The sequence below is a fragment of the Macaca thibetana genome, chromosome 9 (assembly GCF_024542745.1).
Source record: "Macaca thibetana thibetana isolate TM-01 chromosome 9, ASM2454274v1, whole genome shotgun sequence".
NCBI lineage: Eukaryota > Metazoa > Chordata > Mammalia > Primates > Cercopithecidae > Macaca > Macaca thibetana.
In genome coordinates this window covers 603,809-622,275 of record NC_065586.1, presented here as the reverse complement: position 1 = coordinate 622,275, position 18,467 = coordinate 603,809, and the positions used below count along the sequence as shown (strand labels likewise).

The following is an 18,467-nucleotide window of genomic DNA, read 5'->3' as shown; positions in this document are numbered from 1 at the left end:
GTTCTGGGCCACAGAAACTGGTGTGTCTATGCTTCATGCTGGGGTAGCGCAGTGTAACTGCTCCCAGCTTGCAGCCTGGGTCCAAGGGGCACCGGGTAGCAGGGACCTGTCCCTTCCTCCAGAAACTTTGACTTCCTGCACTGTGGTGTGAAGGTGTGTGGTACATTTGAAAAGGCAAATAATGTGTAAGTTTGTTGAAGGATTGTGTGTTTGGACATTTGACTTTTCTTTAGACTTCAGGGGAGTGCTTCAAGGTGTGTAAGCATAAGAAAGGCTTGTATCAGAAAAAGCAGGGAGTAGGGAGTATCCACATGGTGGGGGACTGTTGTGGGTTTATACTCTATGTCAAGAAGGACCACCAGTCCCCGGTCTCTTGGCAGGATGTTCTGGACAGACGGATGGGAAGAGCAAAAGTGCCAGTGTGCCTAGAGACAGCAAGGAGGTCAGTGTGCTTGGAAGTGGACAAGGCCAGGGAGCAGTGAGCACAGGAGGGCTCTGTGACTGCAGTGGGAACTTCGTCTTTTACTCCAAATGAGCCAAGCTGATGCAGGAGGGTTTTGAGTAGAGGACTGCCCTGTCGGACTAATTGGGGATGCGTGACTGTCATGATGACCGATGAGCTTGGTATGTGCCAGGCATCATGTTGATGGCGGGAGTTGTTCTGTCTTCCAGGTGAGGTTTAGCCCATGTTCACAGCTGTCCATGACAGCTTTGGCCTCAGCCCCAGTGATCTGAGAGCCCATTGTCCGGAACACTGGACTAGCAGCCTCGTGGTCACCTGTGGATTCTCTATCAAGGTGATACTGAAGCTGTATTGGGAATGGGAACAGGTAGTTCTGTGAAAAATGTGAGATATTTTATCTTCTTCCTCAAAGGATGCCTGAGCTTTCTTATCCTACAGTATCCCTGACAGACCTATTAGAACACCTTTGTTCTTAGGAGCAATTTTCATTTTCTATACCTTTTGTTTATGTGACTTTTTGAAGCTTTCTTTCTTTTTTTTGTTTTAGAGATGGAGTTCTGCTCTGTCGCCCAGGTTGGAGTGCAATGGTGCGATCTCAGCTCCCTATAACCCCCGCCTCCTGAGTTCAAGTGATTCTCTTGCCTCAGCCTCTCAAGTAGCTGGGATTACAGGCACGCGCCACCACCGCTGGCTAATTTTGTATTTTTAGTAGAGCCATGTTGCCCAGGCTGGTCATGAACTCCTGGCCTCAGATGATCCGCCCGCTTTGGCCTCCCAAAGTGCTGGGTTTACAGGCATGAGCCACCATGCACTGCTGACTTTTTTAAGCTTTCTGTGTAGAATTTTATTCATCTACATTGTATTCAAGTTTGAAAAACCCTGAATTTGATTTTATTAGGAGTCTAGGAAGTCACCAGCTATTCCTCAGGTACAGTTTGTGAAATACTGAATCTTTTGGTGGCAGGCCTGTCCTTCCCCATCTCTGCAAGCCTTGGTCTTGGGAGGAGGAACTTAAAACTTGGGGGGAATTTGATGGAATCCTGACTGCATTTTCTTTTTTTTTAAATTTTGAACCTGATTTCATCCCAAAGGTGTGTGTAAATACATAGGCTGAGCCTTTGGAGCCTGTATCAGATGTCCCTTAACTCTGCATTAAGGAGTAAAATTGTATTTGGTTGACATTTGTATACAAATGTCTGTCTCCTATTTCTTCCTAGGTACCAGCAACTAAGGTTTCAGAGCTGAACCCTAATGCAGAAGTGTGGGGGGCTCCTGTGTTACATCTGGAAGCAAGCAGTGCTGCTGACGGTGTGAGTGCCGCATGGGAGGAGGCGGCTGGCCACCACGCAGACCGTGGCCCACAGGGTAGGTTGAGCATGGCTGTGGTGTGCAGCCCCCGGCTTTCAGGCCTGTGCTTTTGTTGCCATTTTAATCTGTCTTTAAGATGTTGTTGTTCATTCACAACTGTGTCATGGTATGTGGCAGTGCTTGGGAGTCCAGAGGTCTTTTACAATTCAGTTAAAGAAGTTGAGTAACTGCAAGTGTAAGCTTTGTTCTAAGAGAAAGTTATGCTTCTAACCCTGCCTTGGGGTAAACTCCTAACTGTAGGATCGGATGCCAGTGGTGATGGTGACCAGAGCCATGAGAATGCAGCATTGCCAGACCCGCAGGAGTCGGACCCAGCAGACATGAACGCGCTCGCTCTGGGTCCCTCGGAATATGACTCTCTGCCTGAAAATAGCGAGACAGGTAAACATATCTTATGGGTTCATTTTCCCAGGGATTATGGTCTGCTTTATGTATTTTTTTTATTTAGCATATTAACAGTCTCTGAACAATGTGTCTTTCTTTGCCTCCTTTTAATTCTACTTTAAACTCACTCTTATGTGGATGCAGAGAAGATGAGAGTCCTTGTTTAGGGAGGGTGCCATGGAGCATGTAAGGTCTCAAAAGATGAAACCTGGGCTGGGCACGGTGGCTCACGCCTGTCATCCCAGCACTTTGGGAGGCTGAGGCGGCCGGATCACTAAAAAATTTTTTTAGTAGAGATGGGGTTTCACCATGTTAGCCAGGATGGTCTCGATCTGACTTCATGATCCACCCGCCTCGGCCTCCCATGTTTTCATTTTTATTACCACAATTGTTCTTAACCAGTCCCTGTCCCCTCCCCCCACCCCACTTGCCATGGACATTTCGTTATCGCAGTGACCAGGGAATGTACTGGGCAGGGCCAGAGAGGCCAGACCTCAATGCTGTAAGGCACAGCCATGCAGAATGATTTCGTTGGCTTAAGACTGTCAAAATCAGAAACTGTCACTTAAGAGGGAAAATGAGTATGTAGATGTTCTGTGACAGTTTTTTGTTTTGTTTTGTTTTTTTAAAAACTTCAGTGGAGCTTGTTGCTTTAAATAATAATTGTTTGGTAAAATGAATGAAGTATTTATAAAGGCACAAAAATTAAGCCATGTTTGTTTCTTGTAAATATAAATTTGCCATCTTGAATTTGCTTAAAGTGAATTTCCTGTCTATATGAGCAGTTTTCTAAATCTGAGGAAGTGCCGGTATTCAGCAATTAATTTGATTATATCCCCCTTGTTAATTTACCAATAACTGGTTAGTGACTTGGGAATGGCAGAACATTGGGATAAATTGGAGTCATGTTAGAGTCCGTTGAATTTAAGATGGCAAAGGAAAGGAATCCTCATCATTAAAACAGATTTTTACAGAAGATAAAAGGGCATTATACATTGAAGGAGTGAGAATCCTAATGGCAGGAAGTAAAAGGGGTTCAAAATAAACAATTTAAGTTTCAGACTAAATTGAAATGACCTCATCTTGAACTGGGGTCAGAATTTATACAGAAAATGGAAGATAGATAGGAGGTAGATAGATGTGAAGATTTGTCTTGAGGATGGAAGATGGGTAATGTTATCAACAGTGAAATAACATGTGAAAATCTGCCTGAAGATGGCAGATAAATAATGTTACCAAAAGTGAAATAACAAGTTAAAATCTGTCTGAAGATAGGAGATAGGGAACATTATCAAAAGTGAAATAACAGCACGTTAAAGTATATTCTGGAAAGTTTAATTTCAAAAGAAGGTGATTCTTTTTAAAGGGGGTATTTAAAACTATTTTCAAAAGAAGAAAAAGAATACCTTCTGCTCTGTCTTCCTCCTTCATCTCCCTCCCACAACTCCTTCCCTCACTCCTATAAAGCATTAGTGAGGCATAACCGATGTACAATAAACATCATATAGTTCAGGTATACCCCAGATTTTCCATAGCTTAAGGAGAATTGAGGAAATAATACATTACTGATTTGTTACCTCTTTCATTCCTCTTTGCTTTGTCCACCCAGTTTGATAAGTTGTTCTGTACCTGTAAAATCCTTATCACAGTCAAGGTCATGAACATCCCAATCACCAGGAAGAGCTTCCTGTGCCCTCTCCTTTCTCCAGGGAACCAGTGGTCTGTTTTCTATCACTGTATGTCAGTTTGCATTTTGTAGATTTTTTTCTCTTAAAAAAAAAAAAAAAAATTGAACTCCTGGGCTCCAGAGATCCTCCAGCGTCAGCCCCACAAGTTGCTGGACAACAGACGTTGATAGAATTTGACAGTGTGTACTGTTTTTGTCTGACTTAAGTTACTATTTTTGAGATTGATTCATGTTGTAACATGAATTAATCATTTATTTTTATTGCTGAGAAGTATTCATGATATGGATATATCACAGTTTGTTTTTCCGCTCCCCTATTCATGGATTTGGGGATTGTTTTCAAAATGTGGCTTTACCAATAAATAAAGTATTTATAAAAGTGAACATTTGTCAGCAAGATTTCATATAAACTTATGTTTTCATTTCTCTTGGGTAAAATACCTTGGAATGGAGTAGCTGGATCATCTCGTAGGCATGTTTATCCTTTTAAGAAATGGTAAAGCAGTTTTCCAAAGTGGTGGTACCATTTTCTATTCTCAACCAGTAGTAGATTAAAGCACCACATCCTTATGACCCTTATGCCCCTTATATTTCCCTAAGGACTAGTATCAAAACATCTTTTTAAAAAAAGACTATTTTTTTAGAGCACTTTTCAGGTTCACAGCAAATTTGAGTGGAAGGCATAGAGATCTCCCATATGCTCCCCTCCCCCCCACCCCCCACCCGTGCATGGCCTCCTCCGCTGTCCACATTCCCTCACCAGAGGGTGCCTGCGTTATCACTGATCCTCTACTGGCACATCACTCCCCCACCCCACCCGTGCGTGGCCTCCTCCGCTGTCCACAATCCCTCACTAGAGGGCGCCTGTGTTATCACTGATGATCCTGTATTGACACATCACCATCACCTGCAGTCTACAGTTTACATGAGGGCTCACTCTTGGTGGTGTATGTTCTGTGGGTTTGGAGAAATGTATAATGACATGTACCCTCCATTGTAGCATCAGAGAGAGTAGTTTCCCTGCCCTAAAAGTCATACTGTGTTTTGCCTACTCACCCCTCCCTACCCCAACCCCTGGCAACCATTGGTTTTTTCACTGTCTCCATAGTTTTACCTTTTTCAGAATGTCATAGGGTTGGAATCCTGCAGGATGTCGCCTTCTCAGATTGGTTTCTTTCATTTAGTAACATACATTTAAGCTTCCTCCACGTCTTTATGGCTTGGTAACTTATTTCTTTTTAATTTTGTTTTAGGTCAGATTTTTGCTCTTTAATTTTAAAGAGAATGTTTAAGGCTAACCATGGCACTGCTGGGTCTTTCTAGAAATGGGCTTGTGTTTCCTAGTGGTTAGTGATGCCAAGCACCCTTTTTGTTCTTGATGTTTTTATCAGTTGTTTAGGATGAGATTTCTAAAATCCTGTTTAAGATTTACAATTCTGATTTAAAGCGTCCATCTTTTGGCCATTGACATTTAGAATCTTCAGTGGTGTATTTATTCCAGTAGTGACTCAATCCAATAACCTCTTGATGGAAAGTCCAGGATAGATCCTGGAGAGGACATAGAAGAAGCAATTCCAAAGATATCCCCCGTAAAACATTCACGGTCAGGAATGGGCTCAATTAGCAAAGACTCTTGTTGAGACAAGCTAACCAGGCAGCAGGAGCTGAGATGACAAAAGCCCCTTACACACGGGACCTCTTATTAAGACAAACTCCCGAGCGCTTGACGTGTGCAGAACAAAAAGTCTTGGGTTCCTGTTTTCAGACCGGCCACCTGACCTGAACTGAAAATCGTGTCTCCCCTGATGGTGGAGACCAGAGTGCTCCCACTCGGTCACAGTTCAAGTCTCAAGCACCTAAAACAAGACCCCAGAAAACTTTTGTTTCTGAGACCTTCATTTTGGGGTATTGTTTTCTGAGGCCCAACAGAGGTTTCTGTTGATATGTCCTCATCCATGTCCAGTCTCCTAATAGCCCATCAAAGGCAGTCTACATTTGTTACAGTAGTTTTGATCTGTCACACTTCTTTTTTTTCCTTTGGGATTTCCATCTTTCTGCTTGCCTTGCCCACCTGTTCTTACCTGCTGTCTCCTTTATCCATTTGAGCCCTTAGCATCTTATCCTAGTTCTTTTAAATTCCCTGTCTCATAATTCTAACATCCCTGTCATGCCTGGTTCTAATGCTTGCTCTGTCTTGACATTGTGTTTTTGGCCTTTTGTATGCCTTGTAACTTTCTCGAGAACCAGCTGTGGTGTGCTGGGTGGAAGGCACTGTGGTGACTACACCTTCAGTGCTGTAGGGTGATGTGTGGGCAGGGGACGCCTTCCACAGGAGGCCTGGGAGTCTCAGTCTGTAGTGAGCCCGGGCCTGGACTGTGAAGCTCACAGGAGCTTCTCTTTTTTCCACCCCTCTTAGATGGGGCGGGATGGCTAGAGGAGGCAGCAGCTAGGTATTTCCCTTCCTCTAGGTATGTTCTGCTCTGACTAAACCCCAGCAAGTTGGACTCTGGTTAAACTGTCTTTCCTGAGGGCAGACCTTGTTAAGAAGAACAGAGTGCTCTGGTATTTTTCAAAATGGTTACTTTACTCCTACCCCTGCCAGAAGCACAAAGGGATTTTTCTCTCATATTCACTATGAGGACCTGGTTGAGCTCCAGAAAGTATAACTCACAGAAGTGCAGGACCCCCTTACCCGCCAATGACTGGGACTCCCTGCAGTTTTTAACTCTCAGACTTGGTCACCCTGAGCATCCAGTAGTTCATCAGTTCCAGGGCAATGTTTTCTGTCCTCGCCCTGGTTCCTGCAAAAGTTTCTGCTCCATACGTTGTGATCGCTTCTCTATTCATCTGTCCGATATGGCAGCAGTTGTTTGCCTTGTGACCTTACTTAGGATCTAAGAAGCGTTGTTAGTTGTTCTGTTTTTTTAGATTTTTTACTTGTCAGACCAGAGTAATAACTTCCAGGCTCTCACTTGCAGCATTTTTTGGTAATGCATGTATCTTACTTGATGTTGTGTCCGTGTGTGCATTTTCTTACTGGGTTGTTTTATTATTCACTTTTGATAGTTATTTCTATGTTTTGGATATAAGTCCAGATATGCAATATACTTTGTTCTCCTAAGAGTATTTTTGAAAAACAGTTTAAAAATTTCTTATATAATCAAGTTTATCATTTTTTTCTTTTATGGTTCTTCCTATTGGTTTATATTCCTCCTATAAGTTTAATTGCTTTAGATTTTACATTTCTAGGTCCATTTTAGGTTAGTTTTTGTATAACGTATGAAATATGGATGAAAGTTATTTTCATTTTGCGTGTAGGAATCTGCGGCTGTTTGTTGAAAGGCTTCTCTCCACCAGCGCTGCCTTTGCACCTTTGTTGGGAAGTCATTTGCCCGTGTGGGTCTGGGTCTATTTTTGGACTGTCTCTTCTGTGCCATCGATGCGCTGGCGCGCTCTGACCCCAGTAGTGCACTGCTTGGCTTGTCGGCATAGCTTGCTTTATTGTGCTTCTCTTCATTGTGCTTTGCAGCTACCATGTTCTTTATAAATTGAAGATTTTTGGCAACCCTGCATCAAGCAAGTAATTGGCACCATTTTTCCAATAGCATGGTATTCACTTCATGTCTCTGTGTCACATTTTTGTAATTCTCACAGTATTTTAAGCGTTTTCATTATTATTATTTTTTTTTTTTTTTTTTTTTTTTTTTTTTTTTTTTTTTGAGACGGAGTCTCGCTCTGCCGCCCAGGCTGGAGTGCAGTGGCCGGATCTCAGCTCACTGCAAGCTCCGCCTCCCGGGTTCACGCCATTCTCCCACCTCAGCCTCCCGAGTAGCTGGGACTACAGGCGCCCGCCACCGCGCCCGGCTAGTTTTTTGTATTTTTTAGTAGAGACGGGGTTTCACCGTGTTAGCCAGGATGGTCTCGATCTCCTGACCTCGTGATCCGCCCGTCTCGGCCTCCCAAAGTGCTGGGATTACAGGCTTGAGCCACCGTGCCCGGCGCGTTTTCATTATTATTAATGCTAATGGTGATCGGTAATCTTTGGTGTTTTGTACTACTGCCATTGTTTTGGTTTTGGGGCGCCAGGAGCCATGCCTTTTTTTTTTTTTTTTTTTTTGAGACTCACTGTCTCCCAGGCTGGAGTGCAGTGGCGCGATCTCGGCTCACTGCAAGCTCTGCCTCCCGGGTTCCCGCCATTCTCCTGCCTCAGCCTCCCAAGCAGCTGGGACCACAGGCGCCGCCACCACGCCCGGCTAATTTTTTGTATTTTTTTTTTTTAGAGATGGGGTTTCACCATGTTAGCCAGGATGGTCTCGATCTCCTGACCTCGTGATCCGCCCGTCTCGGCCTCCCAAAGTGCTGGGATTACAGGCTTGAACGGAGCCACGCCTTTTAAGATGGCAAACTTAATCTATGAATGATGTGCGTGTCCCGACTGCTCCACTAACTGACTGTTCCCTTGTCTCTCTCTCTCTTTGCTTGGGCCTTCCTGTTCCCTGAGACATGACAGTATTGAAATTAGGCGGTTAATAACCCTACATTCCCTCCTCTAAGGTTTCCAGTGAAAGGAAGAGTTTTACTTATCTCAATTTTAATCAAAAACTAGAAATGATTAAGCTAGTGAGCAAGGCATGTCAAAGGCTGAGATAGGCCGAAAACTAGGTCTCTGGAGCCAAACAGTCAGCCAAGCTGTAAACGCAAAGGAAAAGCCATTGAAGGAAATTAAGTGCCCCTCCAGTGAACCCAGAAATGATAAGAAAGCAAAACAGCCTTTTTGCTGAGGTGGAGAAACTTTGATCTGGATAGAAAAATCAGTCACAACATTCTCTTAAGCCAAAGCCTAATCCAGAGCAAGACCCTAACTCTTCAGTTCCGTGAAGGCTGAGAGGTGAGGAAGCTGCAGAAGAAAAGTTTGAAGCTCATAGAGGTTAGTTCATGAAGTTAAAGAAAAGAAGCAGTCTCCATAACATAAAAATGCAAGGTGAAACAGCAAGTTATCTGGAAGATCTGGGTAAGATAATTGATGAAGATGACTACAGTAAACGACACATTTTCAATGGAGACAAAATAGCCTTGTATTAGGAGGAGATGTCATCTAGGACTTTCATAGCTAAAGAGAAGAAGTTAATCCTGGTTTCAACATTAGAAACCGACTCTCTTGTTAGGGGCTAATGGAGCTGGTGACTTTAACTTGAGGCCAGTGCTCATTTACCGTTTACCATCCTGAAAATCCTAGGGCCCGTAAGAATTATGCTAGATTTGCTCTCCCTGTGTTCTGTAAGTGGAACAACAAAGCCTGGATGACAGGACATCTGTTTACATCATGGTTTACTGAATATTTTAAGCTTACTGTTCAGACCTACTGCTCAGGAAAAAAAAAAAAAAAAAAGGTATTTTTTAGATTTTAATTTCTCATTGAAAATGTACCTAGTCACCCAAGAGCTCTGACTGGTAGTTGTACAAGGAGACGAATGTTGATTTCATGCCTGCTAACACAACACCGTTCTGTAGCCCATGGATCAAGGAGTCATTGTGATTTTCAAATTTTCTTATTTAAAAAATACATTTCATAAGGCTCTCGCTGCTATAGATCATGGTTCCTCTGATGGATTCTGGAAAGGATTCACCATTCTAGATGCTGTTAAGAACATTTGTGGTTCATGACGGAAGGTCAAAATGTCAACATTAACCAGAAACATTGATTCCACCCCTCATGGAGGACTTTGAGGGGTTCACAACTCCAGTGGAGAAAGTCACTGCAGATGTAGTAGAAATAGGAAGAGAATTGGAATCAGAAGTAGAGCCTGAAAATATGACTGAATTGCTGCAATCTCATGTACAGCTTGAATGTGTAAAACTTGTTTCTTATGGATGAGCAAAGAAAATGGTTTCTTGAGTTAGAATCTATTCCTGGTGAAGATGCTGTGAATATTGTTGAAATGACAGCAAAGGATTTAGAATATTCCATAAACCTAGTTGATAAAGCAGCAGCAGGGTTTGAGAAGAGTGACTCTAATTTTTAAAGAAGTCCCACTGTTGATAAAATGGTATCAAACAGCATTACACGCTGCAGAGAAATCTTTGGTGAAAGTGCTGTTTTCTTAAGAAATTGCCACAGCCACCCAAGTTTTCAGCAACCTCTATCCTGAACAGTCAGCCCTCATCATCAAGGCAGGACCAGCAGAAAAGATTATTATTTGCTGAAGGCTCAGATGATCGTTAACATTTTCCAACAATAGATTATTTTTATTGGGACATAACCTCGCTCCGTCATTTAGGCTGGAGTGCAGTGGCACGATCACAGCTCATGGCAGCCTCTGCCTCCGGGGTTCAAGTGATTCTTGCGCCTCAGCCTCCCAAGTAGCTGGGACTACAGGCGTGTGCCACCATGCCCAGCTAATTTTTAAATTTTTATTAGAGATAGGGTTTTGCCATGTTAGCCAGGCTGGTCTTGAACTTCTGACCCCAAGTGTTCCACCCGCCTCAGCCTCCCAAAGTGCTGGAATTGCAGGCCGGAGCCAGCATGCCCAGCCATCATTAGAGTATTTTTAAATGAAGGTATTGTAGTTTTGTTTTTTTTTTTTAAAGGACATACTGCTATCTCACATTTAATATACAACAGTTTAGTGTACTCATAACTTTTATATTCACTGGGAAAACAGAATTTTGTGTGACTTGCTTGATTGCAGTGCTCTGGAACTGAACCCATGGTATCTCTGAGGTATGCCTGGACTGTAAATACTTCTTGAAATTAGGTAGTGATAGCCTCCCAACTTTATTTTTCAGAGTTACTTCTTAAATTCTAGTTCCTGTGCATTTCCATGCAAATTAGAATGAGGTTGTTAATATCTACAAAGTGCTGAGATTTCTGTTGGGGGTTCATTGAATCTCTAGATCAGCTGGAGAACGTTGACATCTGAACAATATCCATGAACAAGATATATCTCTTACTTGTTTAGATCTTCTTTAATTTCTCTGAGAAGTATTTTTTGGGTTTCAGTGTACTGGTCTTTTACATCTTTTATCCTGTTTATACGTATTTTTTATTTTTTGGTGCTATTGTAAGTGATTTTTAAAATTAGTATTTGCAGTTGTTGGTTACTAGTATATCAAAACATTAATTTTTATATACTGAGTCCAAACCCAGAAATTTTGTTATGCTCACTTACTAGTTTTAGGCACTTTTTTGTAGGTTACATTGGATTTTCTACATAGATGATTGGATTATTATAGAATAAAGACCGTTTTACTTTCTTTCCAATCTTGAGGCCTTTTATTTCTTTATCCTGCCCCGTTGTACTAGTAGGCCCTCCAATACAAAGGTGAACAGAAGTGGAAACAACGGACAAACATTTGGCTTGTCCCCGGTCTTGTGAGAGGCACTCAGTATTTCCCCATTAAGTGTAACGTTAGTGGAGGTTTTAGGTGTGTGCCCTTTATCATGTGGACGAGGCGCTCTTCTTTTCCTGGTTTGCTGAGAGATTTTTATGAGGAATGAATATTGTAATTTGTCATCTATGCGGATAGGCATATATTTGTTGTTTTTTAGTGTGTTAGGATGAATTGTATTAATTGTTTTTCAAATGTGATACCAACGTTCATGGTCTAAACCTCCGTAGATCGTGATACAATGTATTTTGGATATACTATTAGATTCCATTTACCAAAACTTTGCTTAGAATTTTCACACCTGAGATCTTGGTTTCTAGTTTTCATTTCAGTGTTTTTCATTCTATTTAAGTTTTTGGGAGAGGTTATGTATTATTTCTTCCTCATATGAGGAAGTGAAACAAGTCATGTGGGCAGCCACGTAACTTCCTTCCTTCCTTCCTTCATTCCTTCCTTCCTTCCTTTTCCTTTCCTTCCTTCCTTTCCTTCCTCCTTCCTTCCTTCCTTCCTTCCTTCCTTCCTTCCTTCCTTCCTTTCCTTCTTCCTTCCTTCCTTTTTCCTTTTTTCTTCTTTTCCCTTCCTTCCTTCCTTCCTTCCTTCCTTCCTTCCTTCCTTCCTTCCTTCCTTTCCTTCCCTTCCTTCCTTCCTTCCTTCCTTCCTTCCTTCCTTCCGTCCTTCCTTCCTTCCGTCCTTCCGTCCTTCCTTCCTTCCTTCCTTCCTTCCTTCCTTCCTTCCTTCCTTCCTTCCTTCCTTCCTTCCTTCCTTCCTTCCTTCCTTCCTTCCTTCCGTTCCTTCCTTCCTTCCTTCTTCCTTCCTTCCTTCCTTCCTTCCTTCCTTCCTTCCTTCCTTCCTTCCTTCCTTCCTTCCTTCCTTCCTTCCTTCCTTCCTTCCTTCCTTCCTTCCTTCCTTCCTTCCTTCCTTACAGAGTCTTGGTCTGCCACCCAGGTTGGAGTACAGTAGTATGATCATGGCTCACTCAGTCCCAACCTCCTGGTCTCAGGCGATTCTCCCGCCTTAGCCTCCCAAGTAGCTGGGACTACAGTAGCACACCACGATGCTTGGCTAATTTTTGTATTTTCTGTAGAGACGGAGTTTCACCATGTTGCCCAGGCTGGTCTCTGTACTCCTGAGCTCAAGCGATCCGCTCACCTCAGCCTCTCCAAGTGCTGAGATTACAAGTGTGAGCCACTGCATCCCACCTGGGCAGGAGTTTTATTTGTGGGAAAGCTTTCAACTACAGTTTCTTTTTTCATAGTGCTACCCATTTATTTCTTCTCGAGGGAGCTTTGGTTTATGTATTTACAAAGATTTGGTCTATTTCATCGGAGTTGTGGGATTTGCGGCACAGAGTTGCTCATAATACTCTGTTATCACCTGTGAAATCTGTAGTCATGCTACATCACTCATCCCTGTTACTGGTCATTTGTGTCGTCTTTATAACCCCAATCGATCTGGGTAGAAGTTTGCTAGTTTTATTGACCTTATCAAAAAGTGTTTTCCGTTGGTCATGGTGGCTCACGCCTGTAGTCCCAGCACTTTGAGAGGCTGAGGCGGGCAGATCACCTGAGGTCAAGAGTTCGAGACCAGCCTGGCCAACATAGTGAAACCCCATCTCTACTAAAAATACAAAAATTAGCCAGGTGTGGTAGTGGGCGCCTGTGGTCCCAGCTACTTGGGAGGCTGAGGCAAGTTTACTGCTTGAACCCAGGAGATGAAGGTTGCAGTGAACCAGGATCGCACCATTGCACTCCAGCATGGGGGACAGAGCAAAACTGCATCTCAAAAAAAAAAAAAAGTTAGTGTTTTCATTTTATCAACTTTTCTCATTTATTTTACTCTTTCCTATTTAATTGTCTTTCTTCTGATGTTTGTAATGTACTCTCTTCTGATTTCTTTGGGTTTAATTTACCCTTTCTCCTGTGTCCTAAGGTAGAAGCAGAGCTCATTAATACAAGGCCTTTCTTATTTTCTGATACAGTCATTTAGTTTCACTATTTTCCCCATCAGTAGTGCTTAAGCAGAATCTCTGGAATTTAGATGCCTTGTTTCATTTTCAGTTACTTCCAAATACTTTATTTCTTTTTTGATTTTTTTTTCTTTGATTCATAGGTAATACAGAGGTATTTGATTTAGTTTACAAATATTTGGGGGTTTTCCAGGGATCTTGCTTTTATTAATTTCTGGTTTAATTTCATTATGGTCAAAGAACATACTTTGTATGACTTGAATTTCTTTAAATATATTAAGTCTTGGGCCGGGCGCGGTGGCTCAAGCCTGTAATCCCAGCACTTTGGGAGGCCGAGACGGGCGGATCACGAGGTCAGGAGATCGAGACCATCCTGGCTAACACGGTGAAACCCCGTCTCTACTAAAAATACAAAAAACTAGCCGGGTGAGGTGGCGGGCGCCTGTAGTCCCAGCTACTCCGGAGGCTGAGGCAGGAGAATGGCCTAAACCCGGGAGGCGGAGCTTGCAGTGAGCTGAGATCCGGCCACTGCACTCCAGCCCGGGCTACAGAGCAAGACTCCGTCTCAAAAAAAAAAAAAAAAAAAAAAAATATATATATATATATATATATATATATATATATATAAAAATATATATATATATATAATATAATATATATATATATATATATATATATATTATATTATATATATATTATATATATATATATTATATATATATATTAAGTCTTGTTTTATGGCTTCAAATATGGGCTGTCTTGTTAAATATTCCATTTGTCCTTGAGAAGAGTGTGTGTTTTGCTGTTGCTGTGGGGAATATTTTGTCAGTGTTAATGAGGTCAGGTTGAGTGACAGTGTTCAGGATTACTATGCGCTTCCTGATTTCTGCCTAATTGTTCTGTCAGCTATTGAAAGAAAGGTTCTATTAATTTATGCATTTGTCTGTTTATCCTTTTAGGGGTTTTTTTGTTTGTTTGGTTGGTTTTTTTTTTGAGACGGAGTCTCGCTCTGTCGCCCAGGCTGGAGTGCAGTGGCCAGATCTCAGCTCACTGCAAGCTCTGCCTCCCGGGTTCACGCCATTCTCCTGCCTCAGCCTCCCGAGTAGCTGGGACTACAGGCGCCCGCCACCTCACCCAGCTAGTTTTTTTGTATTTCTTTTTTAGTAGAGACGGGGTTTCACTGTGTTAGCCAGGATGGTCTCGATCTCCTGACCTCGTGATCTGCCCGTCTCGGCCTCCCAAAGTGCTGGGATTATAGGCTTGAGCCACCGCGCCCGGCCTATCCTTTTAGTTTTATCAGTTTTTGCTTCATGTATTTGAAGACTTGTTAAGATTTTTGTGGCCTCTTGATTGATTGATCCCTGTCTTTATCTTTAGTAATAGTATTTGCTCTCAATTTACTTTGTCTCATGTTAATGTAACCACTCCAGGTTTCTTTTGACTAGCCTTAATATGGTATACCTTATATCCTTTTTACTTTAATCTATTTGTGTATTTAATAAAGTGCATTTGTTGTAGATAAGATAACATTTGGGTTTTGCTTTTTTGTCTTCTATTTAGAATGTTAACATTTAGTGTGGTAATTGCTTTGGTTCGGTTTAGGTCTCTCATCTTGCTGTTGGTTTTAGAATAGTTTTAGACTTACAGACAGATGGAGACGATTGAACACAGTTCCCATACACCTGGCACCCAGTTTTTCTTACTATTAACGTCTCACATTAATATGGTGCATTTGTCCCCATCACTGAACCAGTAGTGATACGTTGTAACCTGACGTCCTTTTTCTGTTTCAAGATCTCAGCTGAGAACCACATTATATTTAATTGTTATGTCTCCTTAGGCTCCTCTTGGCTGTAACAGTCTCCCAGGCTTTCCTTGTTTGTGGTAATTTTGATATAATAGTTCTGAAGAATACTAGTCAAGTGGTTTGTAGCATCCTTTTCTATTAGAATTGGATGTTTTCTCGTTGTGATGCTGCAGTGTTAATGGGTTTGAGAGGTTAAAACACCATTTTCATCACGTATGTCAAGGTGCACACTGCCAGCGTGACATATCACTGTTGGTGTGGATCTTGATCGCCTGGCTGTTTACTGGGTTTCTCACTGTGAAGTTACCCTTTCCCTCCCCATTTCTGTGTTGTACTGTTTGGAAGGAAGTTGCTGCGTACGGCCCACACTCAAGGAATTGGGGATTTACAGTCCCCCTCTATGAGGACACGAATCTTCGTAAATTATTTAAAATTCTTATGTATGGGAGATTTGTCTTTTCTCCTTTATTTACTTATTCAACTATTTATAGCAGTGTGGATTCAGGAATGTTTGTTTTATACTTTTCGTTATAATCTAATACTGCTTTATTTTGTTGCTCAAATTGTTCTAGCTTTGGCCATCAGGAGTTCTGGTTGGCTCCTTTTGACATGCCCCATCAACGTAGGGCTTTTCGTGGTTATTTTGTTTGGTTTTGTTTTTTTCTCCTTGCTTCAGTCTTAGAATCAGCCATTTCTCCAAGGAGCGCTGGGTCCTTCATTGGAGAGTGATGTCAGAAACCAAGATTGAGTGCTAGGCGTGTTCTGTTTCTTTTTGTCCCATCCGTTCTTCGTTCCTCTTTCCCTCTTTTTCTGTTTTCTTGTGGAGTAGCCTTCTTCTTTGTTTTGCTGTTTTAGTGATTTCTTTGCGTCTTGTTCCACTTCCTTCGGCTAACCCAGTCTACCTGTGAAGCAGCTGCGTGCTGCTTCACGTAGAGCACACCATTGCTCTCGTGGCCTGGATGCTTTGGTCATCATGCATTTTGCGGTTACTTATGTTATAAACTGACAATATATTGTTTTTATTTTTATTTAAAAGTCAGTTATTTTTAAAAGAGATTTAAATTATAACAAGCAAAAAAGCACACCTCTTTGTCCATGTGGTGGTGGTTTCCAGTGCTCTCTGTTAACGTGTGTAGATTTCTCTGGGTTGGGGGCGGACTGTGCCAGGGTCTGATGCTACACTGGAGCTGAGCTGCTCAATGTTGTCCGCAGCTGACTGATCCTCGGAGCTTGTCGTGCATCTCATTTTCTGTTTGATTTTGGGAAGTTTCTGTTACTGTGTCTTCAGGTTCCCAAGTCTGCTATAATGCCTAACCTGTTGTTAATCTCATCAGGTATTTTTAATATCAGACATGGGAGTTTTCATCTCTATAAGTTTTTTCTCTTTTCTTTCTTATTTTTGTAACTTTTATGTCCTTACCTGACTTTGTGAACATATGGAATACAGTTATGGTAACTTTTACCATCCTTCTCAGTTAATTTTACCGTCTGTGTCAGGTCCGGACGACGTCTGTGGGTTGATATTTCTCACTGTCACAGGTCACACCATCCTGCTGCTTTCTTTGCGTGCGTGGTCATTTTTGGTTAGATTGAGTTTTACTTTATTCAGGGCTTAGTATTTTTGTATTTCTTTAAGTATTTGATATTTGTTCTGAGATGCAGCCAAGTTTCTTGGAAACAGTGTGATCCTTTCATATCTTGTTTTTAAAATGTGTTAGGTGTGAGTGGAACCGTGTGGTGTGGGACCTGTTTCCTATCACCAAGGCAGGGCTCCGGGAATCACAAGATTTTCTGGGGGGGGACGGTTAACCATTTCAGGCCCTGCACGTGAATGACATATATTGTTACACTTCTGATCCTCTCAGGTGGTTCTTCCATGAGCCTTGGGTAGTTTCATCACATCTGTGCTTTGCAAAGAACCTGGCCGACAATGTGCTGGGGCCTGGGCCCTGCGGTTCTCTGGAGCTCCTCCTGCCGTCTGGCCTATGCACTCAGCCTCCCCATCTCCTGCATTCTCTTTTTCTCTTTCACGCAGCCATACACTGGGTTCCCACCTGACTTCCCACTCCCTGGGCACAGCCTGGGACTTCCCTCAGGGCAGTGGGCTGGACCTGTGGGGGTTACTTTAATGTCTCATGTCAAGCCGGGCATGATGACTCACGCCTGGAATCCCGGCACTTTTGGGAGGCCAAGGCGGGCGGATCACAAGGTCAGGAGTTCGAGACCAGCCTAACCAACATGGTGAAACCCCGTCTCTACTAAAAATAAAAAAAATAAAAAAATAGCCGTACCTGGTGGTGTGTGCCTGTAATCCCAGCTACTCAGGAGGCTGAGGTGAGAATCACTTGAACCCAGGAGGTGGAGGTTGCGGTGAGCCAAGGTTGCAAGACTGCGCTACTGTTCTTCAGCCTGGGTGACAGAGCAAGACTCTCTCAAAGAAAAAAAGTCTCATGTCACGTAGGAATCCATGTCCTTTGTTGCCCTATGTCCCACATCTAGAAAACGATCATTTCATCTATCTTATTTGGTTTCTTGGTGGTTTTAAAGGGAAAGTTAACCTAGCTCCTGTGACTCCATCTTGCCTGGAGGCAGATGGCCTGTGTCTTCCCAGCACCATGTGCCCAACCTCCAGTCTCCCCGAGAGCCCGCCTCACTTGTCATTGTCTTTGCTCCTCAGTCTCCTCTGGCTGCAGTGCCAGGCGTTTCTTGCATGGTTGGGTCACTCCCCATCTTTCTAAGGTGGTATTATCTCTCATCTTAGATGAAGCCACCCCGGGGCAGCCCATCTTCCACTGTAGAACACTTCAGCTGTCTGCTTGCTGTCCTATCTCCTTGCTTCCATTCCCTCTTGAGTCCAGTCCAGGTCTCCTTGCTTCCATTCCCTCTGGAGTCCAGTCCAGGTCTCCTTGCTTCCATTCCCTCTGGAGTCCAGTCCAGGTCTCCTTGCTTCCATTCCCTTTTCAGTCCAGTCCAGATCTCCTTGCTTCCCTTCCCTCTGGAGTCCGGTCCAGGTCCCTTGCTTCCCTTCCCTCTTGAGTCCCGTCCAGATCTCCTTGCTTCCCTTCCCTCTTGAGTCCAGTCCAGATCTCCTTGCTTCCCTTTCCTCTGGAGTCCAGTCCAGGTCTCCTTGCTTCCATTCCCTCTGGAGTCCAATCCAGGTCTCCTTGCTTCCATTCCCTCTTGAGTCCAGTCCAGGTCTCCTTGCTTCCCTTTCCTCTGGAGTCCAGTCCAGGTCTCCTTGCTTCCATTCCCTCTGGAGTCCAATCCAGGTCTCCTTGCTTCCATTCCCTCTGGAGTCCAGTCCAGGTCTCCTTGCTTCCATTCCCTTTTCAGTCCAGTCCAGATCTCCTTGCTTCCCTTCCCTCTGGAGTCCGGTCCAGGTCCCTTGCTTCCCTTCCCTCTT

The 18,467-nt window shown here is 43.0% G+C and overlaps 2 protein-coding genes across 6 annotated transcripts in view; both read left to right on the top strand.

The window, feature by feature from the left end:
* The window catches only part of DIP2C (disco interacting protein 2 homolog C), an 840,898-nt gene that overhangs the window by 476,606 nt on the left and 345,825 nt on the right, over nucleotides 1-18,467 (top strand). The gene's annotated exons all lie outside the window — the stretch shown is intronic.
* Nucleotides 1-18,467, top strand: part of LARP4B (La ribonucleoprotein 4B) — a 125,685-nt gene that overhangs the window by 66,463 nt on the left and 40,755 nt on the right. For all 5 annotated transcript variants that reach the window (XM_050805452.1, XM_050805450.1, XM_050805451.1 and 2 more), the window contains 2 exons: nucleotides 1,681-1,828; nucleotides 2,072-2,212. In XM_050805452.1, coding sequence (XP_050661409.1) covers nucleotides 1,681-1,828; nucleotides 2,072-2,212 — 289 coding nt within the window. The remainder of the gene's footprint in view (nucleotides 1-1,680; nucleotides 1,829-2,071; nucleotides 2,213-18,467) is intronic.